The sequence below is a fragment of the Punica granatum genome, chromosome 2, assembly GCF_007655135.1.
Source record: "Punica granatum isolate Tunisia-2019 chromosome 2, ASM765513v2, whole genome shotgun sequence".
Taxonomy (NCBI): Eukaryota; Viridiplantae; Streptophyta; class Magnoliopsida; order Myrtales; family Lythraceae; genus Punica; species Punica granatum.
In genome coordinates this window covers 36,810,955-36,824,303 of record NC_045128.1, presented here as the reverse complement: position 1 = coordinate 36,824,303, position 13,349 = coordinate 36,810,955, and the positions used below count along the sequence as shown (strand labels likewise).

The 13,349-nt window shown below is 40.7% G+C and overlaps 2 protein-coding genes across 5 annotated transcripts; one reads left to right on the top strand and one right to left on the bottom strand.

Moving 5' to 3' along the window:
• The first annotated feature begins 1,450 nt into the window (after positions 1–1,450).
• Positions 1,451–5,244, top strand: LOC116195076. Its single transcript, XM_031524044.1, has 5 exons — positions 1,451–1,882; positions 2,934–3,043; positions 3,125–3,496; positions 3,931–4,525; positions 4,611–5,244. The coding sequence occupies exons 1-5, from the start codon at positions 1,642–1,644 to the stop codon at positions 4,694–4,696; spliced, it is 1,404 nt and encodes a 467-aa protein (XP_031379904.1). The 5' UTR covers positions 1,451–1,641; the 3' UTR covers positions 4,697–5,244.
• A 211-nt stretch (positions 5,245–5,455) lies between these two features.
• LOC116195077 (RHOMBOID-like protein 10, chloroplastic) lies at positions 5,456–11,125 on the bottom strand. 4 transcript variants are annotated; one of them, XM_031524045.1, is made up of 11 exons: positions 10,160–11,117; positions 9,545–9,845; positions 8,422–9,194; positions 7,522–7,793; positions 7,305–7,359; positions 7,130–7,210; positions 6,945–7,041; positions 6,800–6,867; positions 6,509–6,607; positions 6,238–6,279; positions 5,456–5,782 (listed from the first exon to the last, which is right to left on the bottom strand). In XM_031524045.1, the coding sequence occupies exons 3-11, from the start codon at positions 8,590–8,592 to the stop codon at positions 5,636–5,638; spliced, it is 1,032 nt and encodes a 343-aa protein (XP_031379905.1). In that variant the 5' UTR covers positions 8,593–9,194; positions 9,545–9,845; positions 10,160–11,117; the 3' UTR covers positions 5,456–5,635. The 4 variants fall into 4 exon arrangements, with proteins under 4 accessions (XP_031379905.1, XP_031379906.1, XP_031379907.1 ...); XM_031524046.1 differs by having other exon boundaries at positions 7,522–7,764; positions 8,417–9,845; XM_031524047.1 differs by having other exon boundaries at positions 7,549–7,793; positions 8,422–9,845; positions 10,160–11,114.
• Between the last annotated feature and the right edge of the window lie 2,224 nt (positions 11,126–13,349).

Here is a 13,349-nt window from a genome sequence, read left to right as displayed (position 1 = left end):
ATTAAACGTCTATGTCTAGTGTTCATGCATTTGTTCGAATTTAACGTTCACACGAATCCAGTTAAACTAATTAACGACTAAGATCATAATACGATTCATGAAACCACAGGATCGGGTTGGACGCTGACAACAGGTGGAACCTTGTAACAGATTATTTGTTAATCCAGTCGATATAAGCAAATCGAGAAATCAAATCCTCACCTTTAACATGGATCTTTGATAGCATCACAGGATCATAAGTTTCTCGCCGTAAATGTATAACTTTGATTGGTCTCCGAGATTATTAAGCTCGTTCGTATCTTTCGATGTGACTTTGAAATCCCGATTCAATTGAATTATATGTACAAAAAATATTACTACTTTTTTTTTTACTACTTTATATATATAGAAATAGAATAAGATATTTTATTTTAGGAAAAAATAAGGGCGTTATGCGTATATAAAGTAGGCGGCGGCGGCGGCAGCAGCAGTATGTGTAGTTCATATTCATGGGCTGGGCGGGGACCAGAAAGACTATTTGGGCTCATTCGGCCCAGGCTCAGGCCCAATCCGTGCTTCATTCCCAGCCAGCCAGTGGAGTGGAATAGAAGATTATTCGACTGTATTTAAAAGTCGACAGATTCTCAACCTTTTTTATTGGTCCACGTGTTTGATAAATATTGGTCAAACCTTTGAATTTTCTAATAATGGGTAAGGCCCACAAATTTCCTTGATAATGATTAACCCATTAACAAGAGGATTTTGAAGTGTACCCTCCAAGTGACCACACCCCATAGGCCACATTTTGAAATTCCTCCACTTTACACTCTCCACTCCTTCAAAAAATAAAAAAATTTTAAAATAATTTTATTATTATTATTATTATAAAAAAGATTCTCTCTCTTCCTTTAGGGGTGACAATTCGAATCTCGAAACAACACGACTCGGATCCGACACCATAACTAATATGTCAACGACACATGTTCGGAATCGACTGGCCACTCAATTCAAATGATACCATCTATTTCATTTACTAGCAAAATGTCACGACATGAGAGGTGAACGAGCGTTACTGTTGTGATTGAAGTGATGCGTGCAAGTATAATTATTACAATACGTGAGAATAAATAGGCTCACAAGGCACTATACAGAAACGGTAACATTACGTTGTCGTTGACGACTGAAATATAATCGATATTGAGTCGAAAGGAGTTGAGAGAATAATTTCTTTATGGTATGTGGCAATTTCTTTCTTCTTCTTTCTCGTCTTTTTTTGGGTTTTGGTAACTTTGCTTCTCTTCAACGGTGGGTAGCCTAATGAATGGATGGGACACTCGTATGAACGAATAAATGATGAATCATTGCAATGGGAAAAGCCTTTGGCGTTGGGTTTTGGTGGATAGAGGAAGTGACTGTCCGTCTGTCTCTTAGTTAGAGAGAGAGAGAGACACAGACGATGTTTAAATTTACTAATTTATTAATTAATATAATTATTTTTTGAAAAAAATAAGAGCATATGTCCACCATGAACACTTGTCTGTCCCCTCGTCCCTTCTCCTTCATCGCCGGTACTGTGCCCTTCCCATCTAGAGATAGAGAGAGAAAGAGTTGAAGCTCGTTTGGTTCGGATTTAAGGAGAGAGGAGTCACCGATGCTCTGCGAATGGGGAAGCTCGATCAGCAGTCAAATCTGCGTCAACCGCCCGGATATCGCCGCGACTCTCAGGAACCTTCCCGAAGCTTCTGCTGGGGATGTCCGGTGGACCTCCGACGGCACCTCAGTCTCCGATGCCTCCTCTCCCTGGTCCTAGGCCTCGCCATCTTCCTCTCCGCCGTCTTCTGGATACTCCCATCGCTCTCCAAGAACCCCGGATTCGACGCCAAAGAATCTGTTAAACTCGGTGGTACGCCTCGAGTCTGATAATCTTAGTTTCCTGTTAGTTCAGCGGTGTCCTGCGAGCTGATCGTTTCGTATAGGGTATGAATTAAGGCCCCTGTAGTGAGAAGTTTTAGGGTTTCGTGATTCCCTGGGCTTACAGATCGATTCCCACTGTCATTTTCGGTGTTTAATTTAGGATTTGTTGTCGTCTGTAGCTAATCGGTGTATGTAATAGAAGCTCACGATTCACGACACCAACAATTGGGTAACTTGGAAAGTACGGTCAGTCAACTTGTAGTCACAGCGTGGCTTCTGTATGTGAAGTCGACATGCTCTCTTGAGCTTCCTTGTTTTTCGAGTTCTTGCAGTTCATTGATGTTTTGGAACCCATTTTATGCGGATTTAACTGCTGCTGCTGCTGCTGCTTTCACCTGTCATTATAGATTATAGTTATCGGTACAAGATAAATGTCGTTCTCGATTCTACCTGAATAAAAGGTAAAACTTCAAAAGGTAGATTCCTTTCTTATGTTCGTGATTTCCATTTAATGCTTTTTGTTGACATTATCCATCGAGGTTTTCGATATCAACCAAGCTCTCCTGTTAAGGAATCGTAGATTCACATCGGCTGGGCTGGAATATCGCTGTTGGTCCAGTCATTGGTTGCATATGTCTGTTGCATATAGACATCTGGCATTGCATAAGAGTCAATAGCTGGTAAATTCTGTAAGTGTGATCTCATCTCTTAGTGTAGATTAATTGCTCAAATCCTGAGATTATGCGTCATCTTTGCCAACTTTTTCAAGCTCAGTCGTGAATATTTTTTACTTAAGTCTACGTTGGTCGAGGGGTCTTTTCAATAATTTTAGTTCATTTGTACAATTAGTTTATCCATCTATGTGGTAGCGACGTTGTAGTCTGATATATAGGTACTTCTTTGCTTCTATGTGCATTTGTGTGGATCAGAGGTCTTTCCAAAAGTTCCTCTTTTGTGCTTGATGTTCAATTTCCTTTTTTATTCCAGCATCTATTGGGTCTTGCCAGTCTCATTGATCGGCGATAGATCTCTTTTTGCAGCTGCTGTACAGGCGTCCTTTAAGCTGGAAAAACCTGTTGCAGAGCTTGTCCCACGCATTGGTAGATTAGAATATGATATATATGGAGAAATAGGCGCTCCTGGCACAAAGGTCTATTTTGAAGTCCTCAGCAACATTCTTTGTAGTTGTAAATTAAACAGAAACTAACATGAAACGGAATTTCCTGAACAGATGGCTATTTTATCAATGCACCAAGCAGGCTCACCTAACTGCACCGATGTGGTGTTTGGTGTTCTTTCCGACCCGTTGGATGTCCCAATTAACCAAGTGTCTCTAATTATGCTGAGGTCATCTTTGGTGGAGCTGTTCCTCCAGCTATCTAATCTGACCCTTACAACATCTATTTTTGGGCAGACGTCTGACTTTCAGATACTAAAGTTTCCTGGGGGAGTCACTGTAATTCCCAAGCAAACAGCTTCCATATGGCAGATACCGCAGGTTTTATTTAATTTCTCACTCAATAACTCTATATACGACATAGAGGAAAATTCTGTTCATTTCCGGGAACAATTGAAGAATGGATTGCATCTGAAGCCTCATGAGGTAAGTCACTCTTCTTGCACAGTGTCATAAGCTGCTTATGGTAAATGCTGCCTGAGTACCTTTTTTTGTGTTTTATCAAAATTGCACTTCTTGTCTCAGCATATTTAGTGTTATACATGCTGTGGATTGAATACAGGTAGTGTGTGCATTTTTTGCATGATAAATAAATTGCTAGGACAATAACTGGATCAATTTTTTAACAGTGATTTAAAAGCCGGAGATTCTACGGTACCCACCAATACCGTGCAATATCTTGACTATCTGATTTTACCCCTGCACCTTGGTTTTTATCAGCGACTCCCATATGGACTGATCATCATGCATCATATGTTTGTCTTTTGAGTTATAACTTTTTTAAGCTATACAAGTGCATTATTTAATTCCTCTTAAATTGAAACCCTTTCCCATTTTGTTTTTTATTCCCTCCACCGCAGAATGTTTACGTGCTGGTTACAAATGCTGAAGGCTCCACTCTAGCTCCCTCAGTCACAGTTCAGGCTTCGGTTATGTCTGATTATGGGAGCCTGGTGCCAGAGAGATTGAAGGAGTTGGCTGATATAATCAAAGGCTCTCCTGTAAATCTTGGTTTGGATAATTCAGAGTTTGGTAAAGTTAAGAGTGTGATGCTATCATCGTATTTGAACAGAACAACACAAGCCACCTCTCCTAGTCCTTCTCCAGCCCCATCACCAGGACCATACAATGAGCTCGACCCCCCAAACTCTGCACCTTCATCTCACCCTCTGGCTCCGTCACCTAACTCCCGGCTTACTCCCCCCTGTGTGAATTGTGAAGTTTCTTCTCCTAGCCCATGCATAGAACCCAATGTCCCTGTGCCTTCTGTTCCACCTGCTCATCCTCCTCAGGCTCATCGTTCATTTGGTCCAAGAGTTGCCCCCCGACCCTCTCCATCCCGTCCAAAGCGAGCCGTTTCTCCGATCTTCCGTCCTCGTTCATCTGGTCCAACTTCACCTGTCTGGAATGGTGGAAATGCAGGGAACTTGGCGTCTCCTTCTCTAGGTCCTTCATGTAAGTGCTTTACTTGCAATCATTAAATGGGGACTACTACTGCTACTCATACCCTATAACTCAATGCGAGTTTGTTCTTGTGCAGCCTGGGCAGGTCATCCTTTACAGAAGGATATTTGGTTAATTGGATTCTCTGCGGTCCTGGTCCATCTTCTTCAATACCTGCATTGATGGAAAAAAAAAATGAAAAAAGGTTGATGAGAAGGTCGTTTTTGTGATCAGAGTTCCCCCAAGGCTGAGATCCTTCGTTGGAACAGTCCTTTTGACAAGTTTCTCCCGCAGCAAGCATACCAAAGAATCAGTACAGATCTCTGAATGACACCAAAGAAAGAGTTTTGGTCGAAGCCAGAAGAGTGGCAGGCCAGAGTACCATAAATGTATATCTTTTCTCTACAAATTTGCGATGTCTCCTGAAACCGTCGCATGCTCTCCCAGTGGGAAAAACTCAAGCAAAGTCTCTGACTAGGCGAAGAAATACGAGATTAATGTTGCAGGTTTCAAAGGGAATCTCTCTCTTAAGTTAAGCAAATGTTAGATAGCGAAGGGTTCCTTTTGAGCATCTGCAATGCCACTGAGCAAAGTACATATTGATGTTCTAAGAGTTGATCCGAAATGGTATCATAATTTTGTGCATGCAACTGAGTACTTAAGACAACTTGCTGCCCTCTCTCTTTCGGGGCTTCCGATGAAGTGATCTAAATAACTAGAGTTCCGACCCAGAGCTCCCAGTCCTAAAATGATGTTCTCTTTTAAACATGCGACTCCTTTAGGTAATGCTACCTTCATTTAGCTTACGGCTTTTATTCTAGGAATTGGTCGTCTCTGAGATGATTCTAACACCCAGTTTGTGGTGCTCCGAAGTCAAATTATTTGCTTCCTTTTGAAGTGCGAAACTAAATCAAAGAGGGAAAGCAATGACAAACAAAACGATGGCGAAATTTATAACATATTGCCACGGCATGGGCATTTCATTGATTTTATTTTTGTGGTACAACAAGAAGACAGTTTATTATGAACCCATAACCGACTGTTGGGTGCAGAACTGCAGATAATCTATTTCAATATAGATGATAGAGACACTAGGAGCGAAATCTGCAGTACGAAGCTTTATCATCTTTGTTCTTTGTTCCCTTTGATGATGAAAAAAATGGGAGCCCGATCGGTGAATATCCTTTGACCGTCTTTGGACATGGAATTGTACTTCCAAGCAGGGCCGATGAGCCAAGATGCGACCACTCCCCCAAGCAAGCCTCCCAACTACATGTGACAATGTTTAACATATAAGGAATAGTCGGAAACCATATTCTAAGAAATATTGCAATGTTTTATGAAATGGTGACTCAGGAATTATGAAGCCTTAAAAGAAGGAAAGGTAACATTGATCATCTCCACGCTTCATCTGTTGTAGTACTTTCGAGGTTCATGTGAGTATAGATATGAATGCCCAATATCCATATCTTTAGAACAAGAACAATGGAATCACGAAGGAGCAACGAATCCTAAAAACAAATTTAACAAGAGAACATAAAGCTAATAAAGCAATAGACTTCCCAATGGCAAAATATCTTCCTAAGGATGGCATTCCCAAAGGTTTTCTAACCCATCAGCACATACAAACACGATCTTATTGCCAGTGAACCAACGTAAACTTGCGTCAATGTATTAGTTTGCACAGAAAAGCTATGACGGGAAAGTGTAACAGCAGTACTTACATGTCCCCAGTTATCTATGTCTCTGGACAGGAGCCCAATTACCTACACAAGTACGATTCCGTCAATCAAATATTCTTAAACTTGATATGGTGTGCCTATTTTGACATTGCATGGGGTATCGTATTTACAAAACTGTGCCATTTAAGAAGAGGAATATGTTCTCACCAAAACGAACATTGAGGAATATGAGAACACAGTGTCAAAAATGGGGTAGAAAGGGGGAAATTTTATTCATAAGAAGCTACGAAGAATGCATGATCTGATAAACTACCATATTCAAGATAATAACATTCGAGATGCGCTTTAGATCTTCTTCGGCACCAACAATCAAACGTCTGTGTCTCAGAGTGAACATAGCAAGAGAACCAACCTATACAAACAAATTATCACAGTTCAGTGGCTTGGAACAAAAATGATGAATCTTAAAGCTTAGTAATTCTTTCTATCCCCGATTCGTAAAATTTTAAGCTTCATGTATTTCTCATAACAGAAAACCTTCTGCATGCAGAGGTACATAAGTGGTAATGTAGCTGGAGCAAGAGGATACTTTAAGAGAACTCACTAGTCCAAATATTGCTCCTGATGCACCAACAGCAGGCCCTCTACTGAACCAATAACTCATTGCTGAACCTATAGATCCCAAAATTATTAAAAAGGCAGAACTCAACACAAACCCTTGAGATGATTACAATATTCTTGATCATTACTTGCGATTGCAGATGTGAAGTAAACAGTCAGAAATCTTCTGGGGCCGCTGATAGTCTCAACAGAGGGACCAACGGAATTCAAAGAGTAACAGTTGATCTGATATGAAAACAACTGTTCTCAGAAAAAAATTGAAAGAGTGCCAAAAGATAACTTGAAAATTCCAGCAGATACAGAAAGGCCAGACCATGAGGTGCACAGCATTTGCATGAAGGAAAGAAGATGTGACGAGCCTCCAAATTTGCCCTTTGTCAATAAGACTGTTAATCTGTACAAAAATCAAAACCTAAATAACCTGCAAAATAAAATGCATGAACTGGATGCATATCTGTAAGAAGAAAGGGTCTCTTTCATTGTCTAACCTTAGCTCCCCAAAACATCATCTTTCCTTGGGTTGCAAGTTGTCCAGCATATATTCTGTACCATGATTAATTGGCATTTTTTTGCAAAGAAGAACAGGAGAAACTTACTTTATTTTCTATAGTTGTATTAATACGTACAGAATACAGACTACAAGAAATGAAGTAACTTCAAATCCTTTTCCCCCTTTTTTTGACAAATCAAATTTAGAGTCTTAACTTTTCAGTAGATAGCAATAGTACCCACAAGACATTGAGGACAAGAATGACGTTGGTCCATAGTCTTCGATTGGATGAATTCCTTGTTGATGATCTGGAGACGGATGTATCCTTAAATTTGCCTTCTCTTCCATCAGAATAATTGAAGAAAGATAAACATGTGCGAGTAATGGCATCTCTTGAAGACTGAAGAAAGTCGACTCCATTGAAGTTTAGGGCCTTTTCACCCCAGACATCCTTCAATCTGGGCACATGGTTGAGATGAATGAATTTCTGTTTAACAGCAGTGTCAGAAGGCAGAAGCAGAAATTCGCAAATCAAATGCCACGGAAATCATATTAAGAGAGTCAGAAAATAGATGAGGAGATATACGGGGCAACTGAATTCAAGAATGGTATAACTAGATCTGCTTCCCAAACATATTTATAAAAGAAAAGGCACTAATCCGATATACATCAATTATCTGTGCATGTCTTTCCTGAAGCACATATGACGATTAAACAACAGAGTAAGAAGATTGAACAGATTAGTTTTCTCGATCTCAATCTCATAACTCTATCCCTTATTACTAGTTAGAGCGCGATTCCTCGATCCATCAACGAGAAATAGACCATCACCGGCTCCGAACTGCGGCTAATTCAAAACCCTGAACCCCAAGAGACAAATTCAAGAAACACCAATGGTCGCAGTATCATAAAACAGGCCACCCACATTAATAATGAACAAGAAGCTAACTATGTCCGGAGCAAAGCAGCTCTCAAGCTAATAGCTTTTTCATCACGTCAATTAAAGTTCATCCTTTCCAGTGGCATTGTGGGTGGGATAGCAACTACAACGTGACCTCTTGCAATTCCATCTCAGAGCTTGATATAGCAAGGAAAGTGAAAGGGGGGTACCGTGCCTTGAAAGAGGAGAGGACGAGAGAGCGGAGATGGAGGCACAAGCGGAGAGAAGAGGCGGTGTTCAGGGCGTGGACTGCGAATGCGCCGCCGGCGCCGACTTCACGGACTCCGAAGCCCAAGAATTGGTGGTGGGGAGGAATAGAACTAGCCGCCGATCCCATTCCGATCATGCAGACTGTCCGGCGAGCTCAGTGAGCGCAGTTCATTTCCTTCTTTGCCGCTCAGCTTCTGATCATCGGCTTCGCCACCGCCAGCGACGATCTCCGACCAGCATATATACTTTAACGTTATCCTTCTCATATCTTCACTTATTTATTGGAAATGGAAACATGAAATTGAGGATTGATTGCACATTCACCCCTAAATTACGAAAAATTTTCATTTCACCCCCAAACTTCATTTTTTGGTAAGGAATATCATTATGATTCTTGCAGTGTTCCTCGCCATCAATATATGTCAGCGAGGTTGCGATACCAAGTAATATAACTAAAGAAATATCCGACGCACATCTTTGCGGAACCATTACGAGAGACAGTTTATCAAATACTGTACCTTCTCTAACACTTCTCGAAATATACTAAAATAACCGCCATTTAAGACGTTGCGTGCTAAGTAATAGTCAAAGATTATGAACAAGATCCATAGAGGACCACAACATGTTAAGCTGTGCAAGTTAAGATAACATGGTAAGAGTTAGCTGTGAATTCATCGGACACACATAGCAACAAATCAACACTTGAGGATCTCATTGTACTTCCCCCGAAGCTGCAATCTACCATAAGAAAAGATAAGAAACACAGCAATCAAATATATCAACGCAACGTAAGTCGATCTTTTATGCAGAAGTACAGACTGTCTTAAGATAGTATATATACCAAACTCAAATCTCGGTTTTAGGAAAAATTGCAATCGTAATGTAGAAAAGAATGGGTTATCCATATGCAGTATGAATTAAAAAAGAAAACCATCAAAAAACAGTCTGCCCTAGATTTTTAAGGAAAAAGGCAGAGCAAGCTTGATTAATGATCAAATGAGAACTTTCACACATCAAGAATACACATGTAGTAGACGATGCAATGAGGCTGCGGAGTGTCAGGAATGGAATGATAACGACGAGCATACCTTATGAGCTCCAGAAACTTCACATTTTTTTTGTTGGGTCAGCGTTCTCTTCTACCTTGACATCCAATTTAGCAGACACTTTTTCTTCGGTTTTGTATTTCTATTTTTTGTTTTTGTTTTTGTTTTTGTTTTTGCCTTTTCTTTTTTTCCTGCTTGGTAGTTTTAAGGTGTACTTACGGGTTAGTGGTATATGGTATAGTTTGAATCATGAAGTTAAACAAGGACTTGAATGATTCCTTGTATGTCTCAACTTACGCTTGTCGAAGTTATAGCGTGAACCAAGAGCACCACCAGGAGGTACCTGCAGAGGAACGATAACATATGTTCAGAAAGAAACACGGTATGCAAGTCTGCAGAATTCTCTTCCAAATTCTAATTATTCCGCTGCTAGTTTGCCTAGAAAGCCTAATGGCACTGAGTCGATATGGATGCAAATCATAGAACCAGTGCAAAACTTTTATCGTTTTACTCGATGATCATAAGTGGCGATGAATGCCCTGTCAAACATGCGAGTTGGTCTTAGATGTTTGAAACCAACTACAGTGATTCTTATATCAACATATGGTTCCAGAATGTATTTATTGTGCATCGACTTAAAATATTTCAGAAACTTACCCGAGCGAGAAGCTGTTCTCCAGTTTTCCAGAAAGCTGAAGTTCCGATATACCCAATTAGAAAAAGCACCAAAAGGCCACGAAGATAACAATTGATTCCACCACAGGTTCAGGCCGCCCATCGTATCTTCATCGCCGAATTGCCACGCACTTTCAGCTCCGAAATCACCGTCCGTGGAATTCTTTAGCTCAAACCGGCACACTGGACAAGTGTTATGAATCCGCAGCCAAGGTGTGATACAGTCCGAGTGATAGAAATGTTTGCAGGGCAATTCCCTTGCTTCCCCACCAATCCCAAACTCCTCCTTGCAGATTGGGCAATGAGGATCATCTTTCAATTGACTTTCTGAGATTGTGATAGTCGCTAAGGCCTCGATGGCCGAATTGTGTGCTGGAGGAGGTCCAGGCTGATCATTCTGAGCCAAGTCTCCGAAGAACTCATTTAATGGATCGGCATGAGTATCATAGTTGCTGGTATCGTTACTATGATCTGCTCCGTGACTGTGAGGGACCGCTTCAGACTGGGGAACTGGATCAGGAAGTCTCGGCAATCCTTCGAACTGGAGGGTAATCCACGAGTTCAAAGACATTCCATCAGCTTCCCTTTCCACGCCCCAAACAGCTCTTCTGCTCATAGGGGAATCCCGCAGAACATCTGGCGGGTCGAGCACGAGGGCCATGTCGTTGAGCAACCGAGCGACAAAGTGAGAGCCTTGCTGGGCTCTCGAGTCAGCGGCCACTGGCCTTGGCTCGTCCCTAAGCCCCCCATAACAAAAGGGACAAAGGATCACTTGCGGGTTCCTAGAGGGAATTCTGACCGTGCGTCTGCAGAGGTGACAGTAGTAGTAATGAAATGTTCGGATTCTTCGGGTCGAACTGACTGGTAGAACAGGACGGCGACCGGACAACGACATTTAAACTTTCGATATGGGAAGACACTGGGAACTCGTGGGTTCTCAACGACTGATCTGGTTGGAAGAACGATTACAGAGAAATGACAGAATTTATAAGGTGGCTGATGGAATCATAAAGACAATAATTAACGGTTGTTTGCTTTATTGTATTTCCTTCGATAGAATCATAAGGGAAAGGGATGGCTTTAGGATGAAACAGGACAGAGATTCTTTCTCATGTCGGATGGAATATTTCGCTTTGCCTTGTCGCTTCTCCAACGAAGAAGACATTGCTTGCTTCTGCTGAAATGGGAAACAGACTTTTCCCGTGAAAATGGACTTGCCTTTTAACGGTTAATGGAGGATAAAATTGTGTATTGCTCCCTGAAGTTCTGTTCCTTGCCGGTTTGCCGCTAAAAGTTTGTCGATCGCTAAATTAGGGTTCAAAGTTTGAGAATGCTTCCCCTCGAGCTTACCCCAAATAGAAGGTTTCTCGTGTTCTCAATTTAAACCGATGAACAAGAACAAGTTACTACATGGTTGTGATTGGTCTAGTTTAGGAAAATGTTTTTCTAGATGCAATATGTTAAACCTAGGCATCTGGTTCGAGTTCGTGAAAGCGGGCTTACATTCCATGCCCATGTTTTACCTACCACCAGTTCTGTTTGAGTCGGACATGAACGCACAAGAAAGCTTGTCCAACCCATCTTCAGTCCATGGCTTTGAACTCTCCATCGATGAAGGTACAGTTGATGATGATGAGCTAGTTAATCCCGCATCGAATGTGAACAAAAGAGCAATTACTTTTATATGTGGAGAGCACAAAGTATGATGAGCGATATTGATCAGTTGACATGTTAGCACTAATTACTTTTTTCTTGTGCAAAAATGTAAAAATATATGTGGGTGCTTCCTTTTGGGAAACTCTTCCATACCATTCCCTTCCTTGCTAGGTGCCAAATTGTTGGTCCCTCTTTATAGCTTCTTCTGGTTGGGTTCGCTTATCAATTCTATCAACAAGAGCAAAGGGAAAATGAATGCCACACCATTTTCTTAGATTTCGTCGGAATATATTTTCAAAAATGCTAGTTAAATTATATAATTTATAGGATGACACACTCAAATGGAGATATATACAAGGGGAATGGAAGATACAGCTTGTATTGAATTTCGTGATAACACGCGGACGTCATTATCATGCACAGCAGCCATGGAGGGCAACATTTACAGTTACTTTTCTCCATTATTTCTTATTTCTGGTAATAAACAACAATAATTAGCTTAATTTCTAGGAGTAATTTTCTAATGAGCTGAGCGAGTCATTTAGTTAATTATATAATATATAAATAAAGTGGTGAGAGAAAATGTAAAAGAGGAAAAGCTAAGCTCAGAGACTTTATAAAAATGCGAGGTGAGGTTAGGTCGGGTCAGATGAGACGACCTTCTTCCTTTTCTTTGGCTATGGACATACATATATCTCATTTTATTTGCAATATAAATGCGAGCCAAATTTTCTCTCTTTGTATTGACAAACTCCTCACTCACACAAACCACCAGAGGAGCACCAAAAATAAGAAAGAAAGCAAAAACAAAGAATGAGTGCCACGTAAAAGTGAGTGACAACAAGAGGGAGAGAGAATATTATGGACAAAACAAGGCTCGATGAGCTTAAACTCCAAGAGGCTATGACGAGCTTCTCGGATAAAGACTCGGAGGTTAAATCTCTTTTGGAAAAGCTGATGAGGAATCCTGAGGATCAAGTCAATAATTATGAAGGTCCGATAGTTGAAGCCTCTGAAAAATCTGCATCTTTGAAGGAAAAATCGGATCAAAGTTTGGCCAAAGTGGCTTCCTTGGAGACTACTGTAAAGGAGCTTAAACAAAAAAATTGCCGAAGCAGAGAATAAGGCTTCATAAGCTCTTTCGAACAATGAACTTCTAGGCGAGACAAACTTTAACTCAAAATCCAGGTTGATGAACTTCAAGAGCTGCTAAAATCTACTGCTTCCAGCCATTGTTGAGAAATTAGCTTCTCATGTAGTAACTATCACTGAGTTGCAGAAGCAACACTCTAGAGTTCTTGAACTCAAATCAGCAACTGAAGCTCGCATTCTTGAGGCAGAAACGCAATTGGAAGAAGCAACGGGGAGTCCGTTTACTGAGAAGATACATATGCAAATAATTGAGAGACATATATGTATATGTATATGTATATATGCAAAATTTAAATTCTAAAAAAAAATTATCTAAGCTTAAGCTTAGCACTAAGATTTAAATATTAAACATATATATTAGAAA

Coding starts and splice junctions, on each gene's coding strand:
- LOC116195077 (XM_031524045.1), bottom strand. CDS start 8,592: ATGATCGGAATGGGATCGGCGGCTAGTTCTATTCCTCCCCACCACCAA. Junction 6,868..6,944: donor CTTCACATCTGCAATCGCAA/GTAATGATCAAG, acceptor TGGGATCTATAG/GTTCAGCAATGAGTTATTGG. Junction 5,783..6,237: donor ACATAGATAACTGGGGACAT/GTAAGTACTGCT, acceptor TGTCACATGTAG/TTGGGAGGCTTGCTTGGGGG.
- LOC116195076 (XM_031524044.1), top strand. CDS start 1,642: ATGGGGAAGCTCGATCAGCAGTCAAATCTGCGTCAACCGCCCGGATAT. Junction 3,044..3,124: donor TAGGCGCTCCTGGCACAAAG/GTCTATTTTGAA, acceptor TTTCCTGAACAG/ATGGCTATTTTATCAATGCA. Junction 4,526..4,610: donor TCCTTCTCTAGGTCCTTCAT/GTAAGTGCTTTA, acceptor GTTCTTGTGCAG/CCTGGGCAGGTCATCCTTTA.